General features: G+C 36.5%; 1 protein-coding gene across 1 annotated transcript in view; it reads left to right on the forward strand.

Annotated features, from left to right (window-relative positions):
• The first annotated feature begins 1,069 nt into the window (after window positions 1-1,069).
• ARHGAP6 (Rho GTPase activating protein 6) overlaps window positions 1,070-20,713 on the forward strand; it is a 583,013-nt gene continuing 563,369 nt past the window's right edge. Inside the window, exon 1 of the mRNA XM_074300011.1 lies at window positions 1,070-2,790. Coding sequence (XP_074156112.1) covers window positions 2,173-2,790 — 618 coding nt within the window. The 5' untranslated portion in view covers window positions 1,070-2,172. The remainder of the gene's footprint in view (window positions 2,791-20,713) is intronic.

The following is a 20,713-nucleotide window of genomic DNA, read 5'->3' on the forward strand; positions in this document are numbered from 1 at the left end:
AAAGAGAGGAGGGGGAGGGGAGAGTCAGACAGATGCACACAGATAAAACAGAAGAGGCTGATAGAAAAAAGTTATCACAATCTCAATGAGGGAGGTCACTGTTTGGGAATGGGGTTGGGATGGGGGCGGGGGAAGCAACAAATTCTAAAAGAATTGACAGAACTTCGCCACTGATTGGATATGCAAAGTGAATTAAAGGGAAGATTCGAAGAGGATATGCGAGCTTTGAGGTTGGGAGACCGGAGAACTGTGGGTGCCGTGAACAGAAGCGGAAGAATTAGGAAGAGGAGCATGTCTGCAGGAAAGGCGATGGGCCAGCTCTTTTGAAGAAAATATGACGCTATCAAAGTGGAGTTGTAGCTCAATAGAGAGGAATGGAGCGAGATTTGGTCATCAAATCTTTAGAGGTGATTACTGAAGCCATGAAAGTGAGTGAAATAGCCAGGGAATTCAAAGAGGGAAGAGACAGAGTCTAAGAGTTAATCCTCACGCGTTATGCTCACACTTATAAATGAGGATAATGAAACCACCATAGGAGATTATCTTGATTAACACAGTAGCCCGCATGTAAGTAGGCACTTCATAAAAACGAATTCTTCTCCTTCACCCCCTTTTAAAACCAACAATTATCTGATAGATTAACTTTAAGGGAGAGAAAATAACTCCCCGAGTATACACCTGACACCAATAGGTAATGTGGGAAACAACCCCCACCAGTAATCTGACAGTTCTCTTCCCTCCCAGACTTTGCCCTCTCGGGCTTGGAAGAAGGGAAACAGAGAAAGAAAGGTATGTGCTTTCCTTATCTTTCACAGATGTGTGGGGTTATCAGGCTGTGCCCTCCCCTCCCCCCACTTCTCTGGGTCTTTGCTCCCGGGCCATCTGGCCCACCTTTTGCCTCCTTCTCTTTTCCTCCAGGCGGACTTTCTGGCTTCCCACCCACTCCCAGCCCCACGGTGGAACGCCGTCCTCTCCCGTGGTGCAATACGAGATCCGGCCACTTGCAGCAAAAACCTACCTTAGCTATTGAGCATGCACAAATGAAGAGCTTTGCGCCTGCTCTGTAGCTAAGACGGGCTTTGGTGGAGAGTAGCTGTATCTTGTGGGACGTTTGGCATTCGCTTCTCCTCTCTGGTCCGCTTGGCGTTCTCTCCTAGTAGAGTGCGATTCCTGTTTCATTCCCTGGCAAGTCCCCATCCTTGAGCAGTCAAGCACTCTCTTGAGTTCACTCTTACTCCTCGCCCTCGCAGATCTCCTCGGGTGCGCTACATTTTATGGCCAAAAAGTTGGGAGAAGCCAGGGAAAGTTGGCGCGTTTGTCCTCAGTGCAGTGAGAAGCAGCGAGGCTCCGAGGCTGACCCAGCGCTCAGAGAGGCTGAGCCGGGTGCGTTCCGCGCCCCTCCGGGAGCTGCAGGGCACGCGGAGTTCGCTCCAACGTTATTAGCGCCCAGGTCAGACCCAGGCGGAGTGTCCTAATCCCCATTTCCAGATGGAGTGGACTGGGAGGAGGAATGCACACAGAGCATTGGGCAGGGCAGCCCCCTCTCCCTCCTCGCAGACTCCCACTGCACCACGAGGAGGGGCTTGCTGGAGACAGGCTTAAGTGCAGGGGCTGCTGAGAGCCAGCGGCTCCAGGACACCACTGAAAGGGGGAGTGGCGCTGGCGGGACCAGCAGCCCTGGGAACCAACTCCTGTGGCCGCCTCCGACCCTTCTCCTCCTCCTCCTTCTCCTCCTCCTTTCCCCTTAACTTTTACTCCGGGGGAAAGCTTGCGGGAGCTGCGTTAGCTCGCTGCTGTTGCTCTTCCCGACGACGCCTAGGACTCCCCGTGCCTTTTCCTTGGGATCCCCCAGCAGCAGCCTCCCTCCGCGCCTCTGCCCTGGACTAAGCCTGCTCTGGGGCTAGTTATGGACCTCCTGCCGCTGCCCCCGCTGGGGGAATTAGACAAAAGACTGCGGAGTTTTCTGCCTCTACGGTCGTAGCTCGGAAAAAATAGAAGCCAGGCATCCCCGCTACCTTCTTTGCCCTCGAGTGCCTGAGGCTGCCGCTGGCCTCCGCCACGGGGCTTTTTCCCCTCTCGCTTCACCTTCCCGGCGTACCTGGGGGCGGAGAAAGGTCAGGATTTGGCTGGAGAGAGTGTGCGGACTCCGACGGCAGGGGCACCTACTCCGAGATGTCAGCGCAAAGCCTGCTCAACAGTGTCTTTTCCTGTTCTTCTCCAGGGTCCAGTGCTGCCTCTGGCAAGGGTTTGTCCAAAAGGAGATTGCGCCAGACCCGCAGCCTCGACCCTGCCATCATTCGTAACTATGGCCGAGAACCAGAGGAGGACGAGGATATTGGGGGGGCTATGCATAACAGGGTTACTTCGGGCCGAACTAGGGGAGCAGGCAGCGGGGGCAGCAGCCCCTGTACCCCGCTTTCTTCAGCTGAGTGTCTTGCAGTGTCTTCTTCTAGGGGTGCAACTCGAAGGGGTTTGTCATCTCCCGGCCCTCTGTGCTCTTCCTTCTCAAGTCCCAGTACTCCCCAGGAGAAGTCACCTTCAAGCAGCTTCCACTTTGACTACGAACCCAGCTTGGGAAGAAACACCCTGAAGAGGAATATGACCTGGGACCTGTCTTACTTACTAGCTGGGCCCGGTGGAGGACGGTCCTCCTCCACTGCGGGCATTCTCACCTCCCCAGGGGGGAGTACCAACAGCATCTTCTCTTCTCCGCGGAGATGGCTCCAGCAGAGGAAATTACAGCCTCCCCCCAACAGCAGCAGTCATTCCTACATTGTGTGGAAGTCTGAGGTAGGACCATTGGCTGGTCCCTTTGTTTCTTAATTTCTGCTACTCATGCCTAGAAGAAAGAGGGCTCGGCAATTGTGCCTTTGGGGCATTTTTAGGGAGTTAATTCGCTGGAAAGGACTGTTCTTTTTCTTCTTTCGCCGAGTCTAGGTGGTGACTGTTTACTGGGACTAGAGACCAGATGAGTGGTCTTAGATGGTGAGGGTAGGAAGTAAGTTTGTGTCCGGTTGTGGGAAGCCCCTAGTGGCCAGCTTGGCGTCTGGACCTGCAGAGAGGTGTTTTGGTTTATAGGTGAGCTTGTGTTTCGAGAAATAAGGAAAGTGCTCAGGACTTTGCCTTACTGCATTTTGTTTTTCGAAATTTAATTACTATTGTTATTCATATTTTTAGTATCTATGAAAAATTTTTTTACAATGTATACATCTGTTGTTTTTCGATGAACACATCAGAAATTAAAATATGAGAGACTCAGGAATTTGCACAATGTTTTGACTTTTTTGGAACTCTGGCACTTTTATAACTCTGCAAAAGCTCAGCTCCAATAGTATTCTTAGTGGGATTTCTTTATTGGTTTGATATCAACACTGTCATCGAATGATGGAAGGGTTAAATCAATATCTTTTATCACATTTTATCATGAAAACCCCTGAAGGATAATTCCCAGGCAATATAATGGGTCTGGAACAGGAATGAATGAAAACATTATATCGGGAAGTTAGTATTTTATGTTTTCTTCATTTAATGCTAGAGAATAAAATTTCTGGAAAAGTTTCTTAGATGGGTACTTTTCACAACAGCATATCAATTATTTTGAGAATTGAAAAAATCTTGTCACCTTTGGATTGTAAATTGTTAGTATGGAATAAGTCAGGGAGTTTTAATAAAACAATAATGACATATGCTTTACCAAAGCTATGCTGTTCATAGAAATCTTATGGGTTATAGATGTGAAACAAAATACAGAATTACTTGATTTTACTTAATAATACCAAGAAGAACTCAATATGTTAAGTTAAAAATATCAGTTTAAATTTCAAAAACACTGGCATTACATAATTAATGAAATATTAGTTACTTTTTATATATCATTGATTTAAGGATTCATTAGTTTATCCTCTCCCTTCATTACTGTGATGTAATTAAATGCAAAGTCAATTTGTATTTCATATTAATATTTAGCTTCATAGGGTGTTTTAAAAATGAAAAATCTATCCTAATATTGGTCAATATAACCACTGGTTTATCTTTGTCATGATAAAGTGGGGACCCTAAGGAAAACGATAATTGGGTCATAGACAAGGAAAATTACCTCAAATTACGAAGTTCATCATAATAGATGGTTTTAGCCAAAAGTTTTCTCAGTTTCTATCCAAGTTACAGAAATATGTATTATCAATAATGTTTGTTGAAGAGATCTGTGTTAAAGAAAACCAACCTCTATGAAGGTAAGGGCTTTATTAGAAAATCCATAGCAATAACATTTGAAAACAATTCTATCACCAAAGAACTTTTGGAGGGTTTTCTTAGTAAACCATACAATTCTTATCCTACTAACCTGAAGAGAAGCAGTAAATGCTGTACCTTCATTCAAAAGTAGGGTATAGGAAAACCTAGAAGATTCCATTTGATTGAAAATTATATTGCTATACATTACAATGTCATATTAAAAAAATTGTTATCTAAATTGTTGAAATGTCAAATAATGTTACTTTTCCGAATGAAACTTACTTATCAAGAATTTATTCACTTTGCATATTTTTAAAGTATAATAGTGAGTACATGAGCATCCAGCAAAAGAATAAACCCTTCTCATAAAGTTTCTTGTTCTAATTTTGAAAATTAACTTTTGATCTTCCTAAGTTCTGGTCCCTTTCATCCCTTCATTATTGAAGATTACTTGCAGTAGTTTGGGTTGACAATGCTACAAGTTAGTATAAGTATTGGTTTTCTTAATAGTATCCTAAAAGAACTCTTGGTTCAGAAATGCAAGAACCTAGGTTTCCCTCATTGCCTTAGCCAAAGCTGTCCCAGACTATGGGGGCTGGGATGGGGAGAAGAGGAAGAGAAGGGATGCTGCAGCTACCATGATGTATGTGAAGGAAATCATGACTAGGTAAAGTCCTATTCTGTGTTACCGTTCATCCTTCTCTTTTTTGGACGCTCCTTGCCCCAGTTGGCTTTTATATCTATTATCTTCAAAACTGGACCACAATTTCTTGCCTTACTCCTGGATTTTGTGAAGTTATAACACTGCCCTTTGAATGACCTTCTCTTGGTTTTATGAAAAGGGGCATTTGTTGAACTACATCTGTTCCTCTTTGCCCAGATATATTGTCACCTACTCATTCTCACTATGGACTGGTTGCCTCTTCACCCCCATGGGATTATAGGATGTCAAAGAAATATGGAAAATGTGCCATATGGGATTGGCCCATGAAAGTAGATTGGCTGGCTCTAGGGCTGTATCCTTACACCTTCAAACAAATTTCTCTTTATTTGGAGGTCTCAACACTGCTTAGTTCTCATCTGTTCCTCCATGAACATCCTATGATAAGATGAAGTCTTCAAGTTCTCTTACATTAGCCAGCCAGAAATTCTTTGGCTTTTTGCTTTTTATAGGAGGGATTGGCCAGTTTTTTTTTTTTTCAAGCTTTCTTAGGAAACTCTGGTATTATACTAAGAAGTCAAAATAAGAAGCTACTGTTTTTGAGAGTATTCTCAATTCCATAGATTTCTGTATATAGTGGCCAAACCTAAAGCTTAATATCTTTATCCAAAGATAGGTCCCCTCTCATCTGGAGGTTGATTTCTGCTCTAAACTTCATTGAGGCATACTCTGCCCTCAATGTAATAACAGATGCTCACACCACATTGGTATTCCGTTCATGCAAAATACAGTTGATATAGTTTTAGCTGTCCAGAGGCTGGTAAGTCATTGAGGTTTAATAATAGCCAGCATTTATATAGCACTTTAAGCTTGGCAAAGTGCTTTACAAATATTATCTCATTTTTATCTCACAATCACTGAGAGGTAGATGCTATTGCTATTTTACATATGGAAAAAACTGACATAGAGATGAAGTGAATAGCCCAATACCATATAACTAATAGGTGTCTAAGACTATAGTTGAACTCAGGTCTTCTTGATTGAAAATTGGAGATTGCTCTGTGCACTAAGTCACCGTGCTATCCATATAGGTTTTGTTAAGCTTTTTCTTGGATTATTTCTAATACTTCCCTGTATGCTTTGATCCTCTGGGACTGTAAAGGCAAGAATTATATATTTGTAGGCAAAACAAATCCTGAGCAAGCATGGGATTACTAAAAAGAATGAGTGTATTGTTAGATATAAAGACATTATTTGCATAAATGGAGAGAATCATGAATATAACTAAATTCAAGTTTTCTATCTGGCTGAATTAAGGAGAATAGGGAAAAACTTCTTGTAGAAGATTAGATGTAGGTGGAACATGAAAGAAGGTAAGATATATAGGAGGTGAAGATGAAGAAGGAGTATTCCAGAGATGGAGGGACAGTCACTGAAAATGTTCAGAGTGGGAGCTAGAGTGTTTTGTGTGAAGAACAGCAAAGAGATAACTTTTTACCAAATCCCAATACATAAGGGGATAGTATAAGATGCAAATAGACTGGAATAGTGCATTTGTATGGCTGCATGGGGTGTGAGAGGGGAAGGTATTGATTATAAAAGGCTTTGAAAGCCAAATAGAAGATATTATATTTGATCCTCAAGGAGATGAGACCACTGACATTTACTGAATTGGGGAGGAGGGGGATAATATGGTCATCAGTTTAATATCTGAATAAAGGATGTACTAGAGTATCAAGAAGTTTGTGTCAGGTCAAGTAACTATTGTAATAGTCTAATTAGGAGGTGATAGGGCTGTACACCATCAGTAGAGGGATTTTTCATTTCTTACAGTAACAAAATAAGCAAATCAAAAAAATTGCCACCCTCTCCATTTCCAGTAGAACTTGAGGGTATATAGAAGTCTTAGTGAAACTCTTAAGTTTTAATAGCTTAATTGGTATGTTAATTAATTAAGGATACATATAATTTATATTGCTATATAATTTATCTTCATTTCAAAATGCCACATTTGGTAATAACAATTGCTATAAAACTAAGACATATATTAAAATAAGGTGTTATTTTCTCTTTTAAGAAATGTTTTTGGCCAGATTTCCTATTGCTCTTTAACATATTGTACAACTGAATTCTTTGCCATATTATCAAACATGCTTTTAATTGAATTGTACACAGAGTATACTAATAATAGTTTGTAGAATCTGTATTAATTTACACAATATATCAGCCTCTCTTCCATATACCATACGTGTACTGTAATATTATGGACAAAGTTCTGAAGCAGGCAGATGTGCCTTAGAAGGCAACAGATATCCTATCTCCCATATTCCCCTTTTGACCTCATTCTCCTCCTATAGGTTGTTAAAAATGAATTGCCATTTGGACTTTGATTTTCTTGTTTCTAGGGTAATGACAGGAATGTGAGTCTTTAGTACATACAGTGTTAAGGCAGGCCACTACTAAACTATGTGGGACTCCAAAAAATTTGTACTAATAAGGAAGTTGCTTTCTGTGACCCTTCTTTGCCATTACCTGACATGTTAATTATGAGTCAGTGTAGAATCCAAAAACTTTAAAAGGTTAAAACTGACTAAGATTTTGAGATAGCAGATATAATAATTAAAATAAATTATTATATGACTAATTTGGGGATATTTTCATGATAATTTTATTTTGATGTTTTCCATTTAAAATCAACCTTTGTCCACATAAAAAGGTAGTGTAATATGTTTATGGAATAACTTTTATTGTATTATTTCTGTGATTTAAAATCATTTGATAATATATTTAAGGATTTTTTTTGTTTTTGAGAGATTTCAAGACAAAGGTACAGTTTTGTGCTTTTTATCCAATAAATAAATATCTTTAAGTTAAACTGTGACTCCCCAGAAAATTACTGATTTTTAATTTTTTTCTTATTTTGTTTGCTTTTGTGTTACCCTACAAAGTTTCTTTTTCTGTTGATTTTCCTCACTCTTTGCCAGCTGTGTATCAGCCCCAGCTGTCGGGTTGAAGAAAATATCTTTTCAATATGCTTACTATAAAGAAGGGAAAAATCAGGTCTCAATGATGGGGACAAATCTGGCAGATCTAGTTATTGCTATGAGGAACTGTGGTAATACAGATTGGGAATGAGAAAAAAACTGGGATTGAAGAAACAAATGTGGGCACTGAAATGTGCAATGATTGGACATCAGGGATAATCTATGTTGTCAAAGAGGTAGTGATTTGACACCAAAAAAAAAAAGTGAGGCAGGATATTTTACTCATCAATACATCCCATGGATCTCAAATTAGTAAAAATACAGTAATCAAGTTACTGAGCCACAAAAAATAGTCTTAACATAGACACCACCTGCATTTGTTTCTCTTAGCTGGAGTTTCTAAGGTCATGTATTTGTATCTTTTATTTATAGAGCACATATCTTCTTTGATATAGGCATGTCACCCATGTCTCACAATTGATTCCAAAGATCTTCAGAGAGAGCTTTAGAGTGTCTTTGTTCATCTCTTCTGACTTCCATGTAACACACACAGATCACATACACACATTTACAGATGCATGAATATGGACGTGTCTATCCCTGTTCTTGGGCTTACTGAGCCAGAAAAATGAGATTTAAAGATGTACACACTTGAATCAGAAAAATATAAGGTATAAACAAATACTCTCAATAAAGACAAAAATGCAGAGTGGTTGAAAGCTGACTCAGACCCAGGAAAGCCTGGGTTCATATTTAATCTCTGAACCATATTGAACAAGTAACTTAGACTTTCAGTGTCCTCTAAGTTGTAGACTGCATTGGTAGAGGGACTGCAGGACACCACTGCATTAGTAGAGCAAGTTTCTATATTGCAAGTTCTATATGTCAACAAAATTATGTGAAGGCACCAAAAAGTAATAGAGTGATATTTAGTATGTATGTTATGCTGGAAATTCCCTTCCTCACTGCCACCATCTAAACTTTGAACTCTTTCTTGGGCTCATTAGGTGGTAAAACAAAAATCTAGTCTCTTGCCTTTTTATTTGGTCCCTTCCTTTAAATAGTAACAACTTATGCAAGTCTTAAGAGTACAGCAAAAACCATTTTCCTATAGGTAGTGAAGAGGTATGAAGGTAGAAATTTGCCTGGTCTGGTCAGCACAATGCCAAGCACGTAGAAGGTACTTAATAAATATTGATTGATGGATTGACCTTTGATTTCAACAGTATGAGGAATTCCTTTCACTGATAATAAGTGGAGAAACTCTTCTATAACTTTTGCAATTGAAATCAATGAGTATTAAGTGTCTAAAATAGACAGTCATTTCAAGGAAATAAATTGTAGTTTTAGAATTAGCAAGGGTAATGGGGATGTTAAGGGACTTGTTTATGGAGCGGTTTTATGTGTCCTATTTAGGATTTAAAGCCAGGTCTTTTCAGCTCTAAGGATAGCCTTCTACTTGTTGCCCCACGTTGTCTTTTACTATAATTTATGTGCAAGTAGACAGAAATTGGTAAATAGAATAGATACAGATACAGTGAGTCATCAATGAGCATTTATTAAGTGTTTATATCTTGAGATAAGTGATAGGGGTGCAAAAAAGGGCAAAAAACAGTTGCTACTCTTAATTAGTTCACAGCCCAAATAAGATGATGACATGAAAAATAATTGGAGACAAACAATATTTTAATCTTTAGAAGGGAAGGCCTACTGAATCCCTAGAACTAGTCCAATAACCTAAATCCACTCATTTCTACTTTAGGATCTTTGCTATGCACATAAATATATATATATATATATATATATATATATATATATATATATATATATATATATTTTTTTTTTTTTTTTTTTTGCCTATTTTATTTCTTATTTATTTCTGCCACTGACTCAAGTCAAGCTTTTTTTTTTTTTTTTTTGATGAGTTCAGTTCTGAATGAACAAAACTCTTTCTCTAATTGTTCTCTATCTGTTGTGTAGATACTTGGGTTTTTATTCTACCTAATATTTACAGAGAACTATTTTCATTTCTTCTAAGAGCCAGAGAAATATTTCATTTCCACATAGAGACTAAAGACATTTCATGACACAATAGCAAAAATACATCAAAACACATGAAGTGGGAGGCCATTTGACAATGGATGGTAGAAAATGTTTTTCCAGGAGATCAGAGAAGGGAGAGTATTGATGTCATCATGATTTAGGTTAGCACACTCACAAGAGACATTAAATTGATTTCATTGTATAGCATGAGCAGCAGTAACTAAGTCAATGGCAGCATACCTTATCTATTCATTATCACAAGTAAATTGAATAGACTTATTTAATATACATTTAGTTTTTAAAGCATTGGATTGAGAATCCAATACAAAAAACAACGAATCACTCTTTTAGTACCTCATATGTTAATATCATCAAAATTTTTTGAGACAGGAGATGTCATCGGTATGTTGACCTTGCATAGTCATACATCAAAGATATATTCTTGCAAGAAATGATTTAACTTTGCAACCAAATGAATGGTTTTAGAGAAGCCTAGGAAGATTTATTATGAGCTGCTATACATAGCTAAGTTACCAGAAGTTAAGTACCAGAAGTGTAATGTTCTTTTCTCTAAATTGTAATCGTTCTCTGGGAGGAGGTTTCTTGGGGAGCTTCTGGGAGCAGCCTTCATTTCAGTTCAGTTCAATAATCCCAAATGCAGCCAGGAGCCCAAATCCTTTACTGTGTCTCTCCAAATCTTATCTCCCTCACTTGGGGCTGGGCTAGCTTTCTGGAGGCCTTCCAGGTCTTGGTTTCAGTGTTCTCTACAGGACATCCTGCCACCATTTCTCTGCCTTCCTTTGTTCTGCCCGACTTGTGAATCTCTTTGACTGAATCCTGACTCTGAATCTCTTGAAGTCCTCTCAATGTCTCCAGCCAGCATAAAGGTAGAAGTTGGAATGAACTCCTCTAAGAGAGTGTTCTTCTCGGTTCTCCCTGGGCTTGTGGGAGCTCCTTAAAAGTATGCTCTCTTAAAGGTGTGAATGTTGTGGAATTCTAGTAAGTACATTATTGAACTAGAGAACTGTTAAGTACCATGCTAAATTAGATAATTATTGTCTCTATCCATTCCAGTGACTTAGCTCCTTGTAAGAATCCTAACTCAGAAGAACTATTTATGTGGTAACAACATTGTAAAGGTAAACCATTTGGAAAGGTTCTTTGATCAATGTAATGATCAATCACAGTTCCAGAGGACTGATAAACTATGTTGCTCATTTCCTGAGTGAGAAAGGATAGATTTGGGATATAGAATGAGACACTTTTTTTTTTTTTAAATGGACAATGTAGGAATTTGTTTTGCTTGAATATGCTTACTCTTTAATAGGTTTTTGTTTTCTTTAATGGAACTGGATGGGAGGGAGATAAAATATGTACTCATTAATTGAAAAGAAAATTAAAATTAAAAGTGACAGTATTGTGGAATCAACAAAGAATTATGGACTAAAATGAGACAAATTATTTTTATTATTATTTTGATAAAAATAAGCATGAAAACATATCAGCTGTACTTCAGAAATTACATTTGCTTCAAGACAGGACTTCTAAAAGCATGATAGATAGTTCACCAGGGAAGGAGGCCCTAAAAAATTCTGTAGATAAAATTACAAAGAATGTAGGAAAAAGATGGAGAAGTAGTTAAGAAAAGCATTAAGATTGCTTAAGGAGTTCTTTAACTAGCTTAACTTTTAAAGTTATTGTTCAGTTACTTTTCAGTCATTTCTGACTCTTGATGACTCCATTTGGGGTTTTGTTGGCCAAGATACTGAAATGGTTTGCCATGTCCTTCTTCACCTCATTTTATAGATGAGGAAAGAGAGGCAAATAGGATTAAGTTAATTGACCACGGTCAAATAGCTAGTAAGTATCTGAGACAGAATTTGAACTCTGTTTTTCTAACTGAATCCAAACTTGACACTCTATCCACTGTGCTACTTAATTGCCCCTGGGTTTTAAAAAGTGAGTATCAAAAATGGAATTAGTGATTTGTGATCAAAGAATAGCATAAAATGATGCCATAGTCCTTTAAGAATAATGTGGGAGGCTAAAGAAAAGAATAAAATAATATCTAAGAAAACTTAATAACAATATGGATTTCTATATCCATATTTAAAGTAAGAAGAGGAACAAAAGATATATTCTCAGTTGAAGGCATAGGATCTAGTTAAAAATAATATGAAATAAGCATTCAATTTCTATTCTTTATCAAGAAGAATGATGTTTAAACTATAAAAGATGAAACAAATATAATTGAGAATACATGTAACCATTTTATTGCCCTACTCAGAATCAATTACTTCCAGCATCATTTTGCTTATAAAACCTTTATAATCTGTGTTTTTTTTTCCCCCAACTTCTCTAGTCTTGTTAAACTTTACTTCCCTCCACATATATTGTGGGCTTGTTATAACACTAGTCTTCTCTTTTCCTTTCAACTCAATTGTTTTTCACAGATTCTCCCTTTTGCTGGTAATGCTTCACCTCTAGGCTTCTCTAGCTTTCTTTAAGATTCAGTTGAAATTTCAAAGAGGTCTTTGCTGGTCTCTCCCAGCTCCACTCATTGCTATTGCCTTTCCTCTGTGATTATCCTTATTTATAATGTTTATGTCTTGTATATACATAGTTGTTTACAGATTGTCTTCCCCATTAGAAAATGAACTCTGAGGTTAACAGACCATGAATTTGCATTTTTCTTAAAGAAGAGTGCCTAGCCTGTATAAGTACTTAATAAATTCTTGTTGACTGACAATTATTTAGGATGCTTCCATTTCTTAAAAAGCATAATTAATGCTTTTATATATATATATATATATATATATATATATATATATATATATATATATATATATATAATATGTACATATATATTTTATGATTTTTTTTAATGGACAATGTAGGAATTTGTTTTGCTTGAATGTTCGTACTCTTTAATAGGTTTTTGTTTTCTTTAATGGAACTGGATGGGAGGGAGATGGGATGGTTTTATGAATACATTCCCAGGAATGTGATCAAAAGTAGGTTTTTTGTGACTGTTGTTGTAAGCTTTCAGATTTCCCTCCAAAAAGGTTATATCAGAGTATAATTTGACCAGCAATGTATACTTCTTTATTCTCAATCTCATGAATAAGGTATAGTGATTTCTTTTGCTTTCTGAAATGATTTTTATTTTGAAACCACTTCATGTGAGATTAATGAGATTGTCTCCTCTACCTAATTTCTTTCTAGACCAGTAAGGATTTGTCATTGATTAAATTCCACATATATTTTGTTCCTTTCTGTCATGAAAAGCTATGAGTAAAAGTTGTATTCAACACTTCTAGACTTACTAGACCATAATCTATAGTTCAGACATCCTAATTTTCGGTTAGGCAGGTTAAGTAAATTTGTGCTTACGTTTGATTCCCATTGCTTATTCAAGGTAACAAATTTCCTTTTATTCCTCATTATAGATGGAATGGGAAATAGTTTTAACTAAAGTTAGATGACTTCCCCAGAACTGTATTGCAAATTGCTAAGAGACAAGCAAAATGAGAACTCACTGTCCCAAAGTTTCTATCCTGCCAGCCCACTGAGTCATGTTTCCTCCCTTGAAGATTCATAGCAGAGATCAAAGTCAGTACATTTTTCATATTGCATCACATAGCATTGCTCTAAGTCATGTAGTCTTCCCCCCAAATTGGTTTATTGAATCTGGCTCCTAATGTTAATAGAGAACTTCAGTAAACAAAGCTGTCAAAGTAGTCTTGTCAAAACACCTAGATAATAATGTGAAAGGTGATATATAGGCAGTAAATAGTCTTTCAAGGTCAAAAGATATGATCAGAGTACAAAACTAGTCTCCAGAAACCCTGAATCATAAGCTCAGTAAATGTATTAAGGATGTAGCAACAAGATGATATTTTAATTTTTGTTTTTTTCAATCATCCCAATAATTAAATGCAAATTTCTTTAGCATTTTTCAAGGATTATATTCAGTTGAAAGTGAATAAAATGATACAGAAGTAGCTAAATATTTATTTCTTTAGGTCTGGGTATGATTATTGTGATGTTATTGCAAGGTTAAAAAAATAAAGGTAGAATGGACCATTTTTTCTCTGAAAGATTGTTTCAATTTAGGTCTCCCCAATGGGAGCAACCATTCAGCAGTAATCATTTAGTTGGCCTCTCTCTCATCTAAAAGCACTTCTTTCAGAGGAAATGTTTTTCATTCTGCTATGTCTTTTCCTTCCCTCAGGAGGTATTATTTCTAATTCATAGAATAAGCCATTTTGAATTATGCTTTCATAAGAAAATAGTACAATAGAAACCTTGGTTAAATTATCAAAGAGACTTTGTATTTCTACTGTATTTGTATGAGATGCAATCAGTTGTAGTTACTTTAAGGCCTGGGATAGACAGATGCTTATGCAAAATGCATGAAATTAAAGAGCTGAAAACACAAATGGAAAAATTAATATTAGAAAGTCAGCAATGAGTCCCTACATCTCATGAATTGCATTCTTCTAGGCAATATTAGTATTCTGCATTAACCACCAGGAAAGATTTATGTTTCCTTTTATTTTTAAAATATTCTGGCAGGCATTTAGACCACAATCTTATTAGTATAATTTCTCTTGATGAGTATATATAAGGTTTTACTTTCATCAAAGTATTCTACTTAGGGAAATCTAATGTATTTGGTGGTTGCCAGGTATAATTTAAAGATATAAGGAAGTTATTTATGTAAAAATATAGAGCAAAATAACTTCATTCAAAACTTAGAGTAAGGGATTTAAAAGTCTCTAATTAATTAAGAACAATCTTAATTTTTAATCAACCTAATTACTATATATGTCTAAGCCAATTATCTCAGATGGTTAGAGTGTGAATGAGGAAAGGGTTGTGTATTGGATCCCTATGTAGACCACTTATTTTCAAGTATAGAAAAGCTCTGTGTCATGCCCTCCTTCACTGTAGTCAACCTTTTTGCACATGAGTGATCTTAATCACAAAGAGAACCTGGACAAAGAGGCTACTTTCCCAAGATCCCCATAGAAAGGGCTCTGTAACTTAGCCCTTCTTGTTCCATTCAATCACCACTTCTCCATAAGACCTTCCACCATCATTAAGAAGAACCAGCAGTCCAACAAACAGAAATGAACACGTTGGCAAATGCTCTATCCAAGACAGCAACATCAGTAATTCTACTGTAAATTCTGAGAAAAACTGATTATATAAATGTTCTATTTATAAATCTCTTCAGAGAGCATATCTTTGGATCATTCTATCTTCTTATATTAGTTTTCACTTCCAGAATATCCATTTTCTCTATTTAGGCACTACACTATTAGGTAGTGTAGTGAACAAAGTGTTGTAATTACAATTAGGAAGACTTGATTTAGGTTCACATACTTATTAGCTGTGTGAAACTGGATAATATACTTAATTTCTTTTGCCTCAGTTGTTTATATGTAAAAAATGAAGGCTTGAACTTGATGGACTCTAAGGTTCTTTCCAGCTCTGCATTTGTGATGCAATGATGCTATGTAGCGTCATGTTTGTTGTATCTCCTCTTGAATCTTAAGGTCTACTCCTTAGGGAGAAACCCAGTTTCTCCATTTCTCTCACTTAATTAATAAAGATTAATTAGACACTTGTATGTTCCAGGCACTGTGCTAGGTTCTGAACGTATAAAATTAAATAGTTGTGATTTGTAGGAGCTTTCATTCTGGGGAGAGGGAGGAGACACAAGCAACTGGATAAATCAGGAAAGACCCATATGTATAAGTTGGGTGCTAAGATTGAGCTTAGGAGAAGAGTGTACATTATAGGCATGTGAAGCAGCAAGATGATGTCAAAAACAGGTATAACAAGCAAGGCTGATAGTCTGGATCTTAGAGTTCATGAAATATAGTTATATGTAACAAATTTGGAAAAACTCATCTTATAGTCCATTGTGTCCTTTAGAATTCATGTTCTTATCATCAACAAACTCACCTACAGTATCTTCAAATTTGGGAGCCAATATTTCTTCCACATCCTTTCATTTTTTTAATAAAAAATTTACATATCTACTAACCTCTCCATTGATAGCTGCTCTTCCAATTGCTTTACTTTGTTTTCTTGTACCTGAAATATCATTCTTCTGTCACCCAATCTATTGAATTCTTGGCCATCATTTACAAAGTTGGCAAATGCCACCTGTTATATGAAAGTTTCCCTAGTAATAATATTGGTAATAACAGTTAACCTTTATGATGCATGTTTACCTTTATAAAGCATAATGCTTTATTTATATTTTCTCATTTGAATTAAACAAAAAACAACAACAAGAAGAACAACAACAAAACTATGGATAGGTGCTATTATTATCCCAAATTTACTGAAAGGAAACTAAGACTTTTCTCCCCTTCCTCATTATCATTCCACAATCATTCCTCTTATCACCATTCTTTAATGATCTCATAAAATCTTTCCATATCTGTGACCTTTTTGCTTTCTATAGATCTTAAGGACATTCTTGTAACTTTTTCAGTGACTTCACTATCAGGAAAATGGTCTTCTCTCTAAGATGGTCCAGATATAGTGAATAACCTAAGGCAATAAACAATTAGCATTGGTACCCCAGGGCAGAAATTCTGGGAGTGAAAGGGTGAAGTCCTTCTATTGTGGTTAGCCTTATTTTTCTTTGTTAGTTTCTGCTCATCTTGAAAGCTGGTAATCCTGATATTATTCTTATAAGCCAATATCAAACTTTAGAATTAATTTTTAATCTTCTGTAGATGTTTTTAAAAATATGTTTATTGATGAGCTTCTATCCTTCCCCATTGACATCTCTAAATACTTCCTCCATTTCCTCCTATCAGGATAATTTCTCTTTATTTCTTCCAAATTTCATCCTTTCCAGCTTTGTAAAATTTATCTACCTTGTAGAATTTTTAGTCCACAAAGTTTTAGTTATCTATTTATTCTCTGAATTCTTTGAAATCTACTTCACAAAATTTGGGGTGCATGTAATACTAGGCTTAGCAGCCTATAATTATACATACTAAGTTGACATTTCCCCCTCAAAAAAGTTCCATGATTTCTGCACTATAATCGTTTCTTCCTTGTTGATGAGAACCATATCCAGAATAATAGTTTTCCCTGTTTGTTCCTCTACTTTTTGAAGAATAACATTAAAATGGTGAGCCAACAAATTATTAGTTGTTCTACTTTTGGCAGAAGTACATGTTATTTTAAGTCTTATGGGATTTCATAGAAGAGATTATTACTTCCTGGAAGGATTGAGTAATTAGGATTTATCGGATTGATAGAAAGGAAACATGGAAAGAATAAAGAGAAAGGAAAGAAAGTCATGGGGAGAAGAGGAAGAAAAGAGGGAAGGGAAGAGGAGGGGAGGAAGAAAGAGAAGTGGAAGGAAGGAGAGGGGGAAGGAGAAATGTTATAAGGTGAAATCAACTGATTGTATTTGTGAAATCAGAGTGAAGTCAATGATAGCCCAAAAGTTTTGAACATGAGATATTGGGTAAATGGTGGTGATATAGACAGAAATAGAAAAGTCAGAAGGAAGAATGGTTTCTGGCAGGTATAAATTTGGACATATTGATCATAAAGTGCTAGTGGGGCATCATAAGTTTTCTATAGAATGCTATTGACATGGGAGCTGAGTGAGGACCACAACATAGCATTTTTACTCTTTCTGTTGTTGTTTGCTTGCATTTTATTTTCTTTCCCAATTAACTGGGAAGTTAACTATATAAATGTGTATCTATTATATATATATATATAGGATTTAACATATATTTTAACATATTTAACATGTATTGGACTATCTGCCATCAAGGGGAGGGGTAGAGGGAAGGAGATAATTTGGAACAGAAGCTTTTGCAAGGGTTAATGCATATGTTTTTTTGTTTGTTTGTTTGTTTGTTTTTTCCCTGAGGCTGGGGTTAAGTGACTTGCCCAGGGTCACACAGCTAGGAAGTGTTAAGTGTCTGAGATCACATTTGAACTTGGGTCCTTCTGAATTCAAGGTTGGTGCTCTATCCACTGCGCCACCTAGCTGCCCCCAATGCATATGTTTTGTAAATAAAAAGCTTTAATTAAAAAAAAAAAATGTTGTTGATGAGTTTGAAGCTCAAAAGAAAGAGCAGAACTTTGGGAATCAGAATGTATAGTCTTGTTAATTAACATTACAAATGAGATTATCAAGTTAGAGGGTATGGAGCAAAAAGAGCACTGAGTAGAGATGGGACCTTGGAGTATAACCCACCTTAAGACATTTAGGAAGAAGCAAAGTACCAACAGTGAGGAAAGAAAGAATGGTTTTAGGAGTAGTCAGAAGACTACATAGTGTCTCTGAACCCAAAGGAAAGGAGAAAATGCCATATAAGGAAGAAGTCAACATAGTTATAAACTGCAAAAAGTTCAAGAATATTCAGAATTGGTGATTAGGAAATCATTTGACATTTATCACTGCTACTTTTAGTATTTATCAAGTATTTAGTATTTATTAAGAAACATTGATGGGTAGGTAGAGTAGATGGGGTATGAATGAGAGCCTGGCCAGGGTTTCTTAAACTTTTTCCATTTGTAATCTCTTTCCAAATGAGATTTTTTTGTACAATCTTGGATATATAGGTATATATATTAAGTATACAAATCAAACACTTACTAAACAGAAATCATAATTTTGTGACCCTTATATTCAATTATGAGACTTCACTAGGGATCTCAACTCATAGTTGAAGCTTTTTTTTTTTTTTCTGAAGTTTGGTATTGTTTCACTTTATTTAGTTTTTTTTTTATTATTATACATTTTTATTTACAAAACATATGCATGGGTAGTTTTTCAACACTGACCCTTGCAAAACCTTCTGTTCTAACTTTTCCCCTCCTTTCTCCCACCCCCTCCCCTAGATGGCAGGTAGTCCAATACATGTTAAATATGTTAAAGTATATGTTAAATACAATATATGTATACATATTTATACAGATATCTTGCTGCACAAGAAAAATCGGATCTAAAAAGAAGGTAAAAAAAACCTGAGAAGGAAAACAAAAGTGCAAGCAAACAATAACAGAAAGAGGAGAAATTCTATGTTGTGGTCCAACACTCATTTCCCATAATTTTCTCTCTGGATGTAGCTGATTCTTTTCATTACTGAACAACTGGAAGTAGTTTGGATCATTTCATTGTTGAAGAGAGCTACTTCCATCAGAATTGATCATCATATATTCTTGTTGTTGAAATATATACTGATTTCCTGGTTCTGTTCATTTCACTCAACATCAATTCATGTAAGTATCTCCAAGCCTCTCTGTATTCCTCCTGCTGGTCACTTCTTACAGAACAATAATATTCCATAACATTCATATACCAGAATTTACCCAGCCATTTTCCAATCGATGGACATCCATTCAATTCTCAGCTTGTAGCCACTACAAAAAGGGCTGCCACAAACATTTTTGCACATGTGGGTCCCTTTCCCCTCTTTAATATTTCTTTGGGATATAAGCCCAGTAGTAGCACTGCTGGATCAAAGGGTCTGCACAGTTTGATAACCTTTTGAGCATAGTTCCAAATTGCTCTGCAGAATTGCTGGATATATACACAATTCCACAGCAATGTATCAGTGTCTCAGTTTTACCACATCCCCTCCAACCTTCTTTGTTTTCTTTTCCTGTCATTTCTTTTCCAGCCAATCTGAGAGCTGTGTAGTGGTATCTCAGAGTTGCCTTAATTTGTGTTCTCTGATCAATAATGATTTGGAGCACCTTTTTATATGACTAGAAAGTTTCAATTTCTTCATCTGAAAATTGTTCATATCCTTTGACCATTTATCAATTGGAGAATGGCTTGATTTCTTATAAATTAGAGTCAATTCTCTGTATATTTTGGAAATGAGACCTTTATCAGAACCTTTAACTGTAAAAATGTTTTCCCTATTTATTGATTTTCTTAAGACAAAAAGGAATATCTGATGGAAGTGGAAATCTTCAACATAAAGAAGATCCAACTCGCTTCCAGCTGATCAATGATGGACAGAAATAACTACACCCAGAGAAGGAACACTGGGAAGTAAATGTAAATTGTTAGCACTACTGTCTATCTACCCAGGTTACTTATACCTTCGGAGTCTAATACTTAATGTGCAACAAGAAAATGGTATTTACACACATGTATTGTATCTAGGTTATATTGTAACACATGTAAAATGTATGGGATTACCTGTCATCTAGGGGAGGGAGTGCAGGGAGGGAGGGGATAATTTGGAAAAATGAATACAAGGGATAATATTATAAAAAAAATTACTCATGCATATATACTGTGAAAAAAAATTCTAAAAAAAAAAAAAAAAAAAAAAAGACAAAAAGGAATATGTAAGTCAGCTCCAGCTCCAAAGAAGATGAAAATTACTCCTTTAGACAGAGACTGTGATATTTTTTCTCCAAATTCCAAAGGCTTTCATGCCTGTTAGGTATTTAATCAGTCAATCAATCAATATCTATTAAGCACCTACCATGTGCTAGGCACTGTGTTAATACGTTTATTGAATGGAATTTAATCTAACTTTCTCATTTACAAATGATCAGAGGGATCAAATTAGAGGCAAATCCAGGACTGGAATCCATATGTGCTGGTTTCTAGTCCACTGCTTGTTCATTCCACCACCATGCTTCTTTGCAGAAAGGTTGAGTATATAAAAAGAGCAATGAGACTTTAGCCCGGGAAAGCTAAGGATAATACAAAGTTTTACTTTAGGTATGTTGAGCTAAGGTATAGAATCTTTTCTATCCTATACCATAG

The sequence above is a fragment of the Sminthopsis crassicaudata genome, chromosome 3 (genome assembly GCF_048593235.1).
Source record: "Sminthopsis crassicaudata isolate SCR6 chromosome 3, ASM4859323v1, whole genome shotgun sequence".
Taxonomy (NCBI): Eukaryota; Metazoa; Chordata; class Mammalia; order Dasyuromorphia; family Dasyuridae; genus Sminthopsis; species Sminthopsis crassicaudata.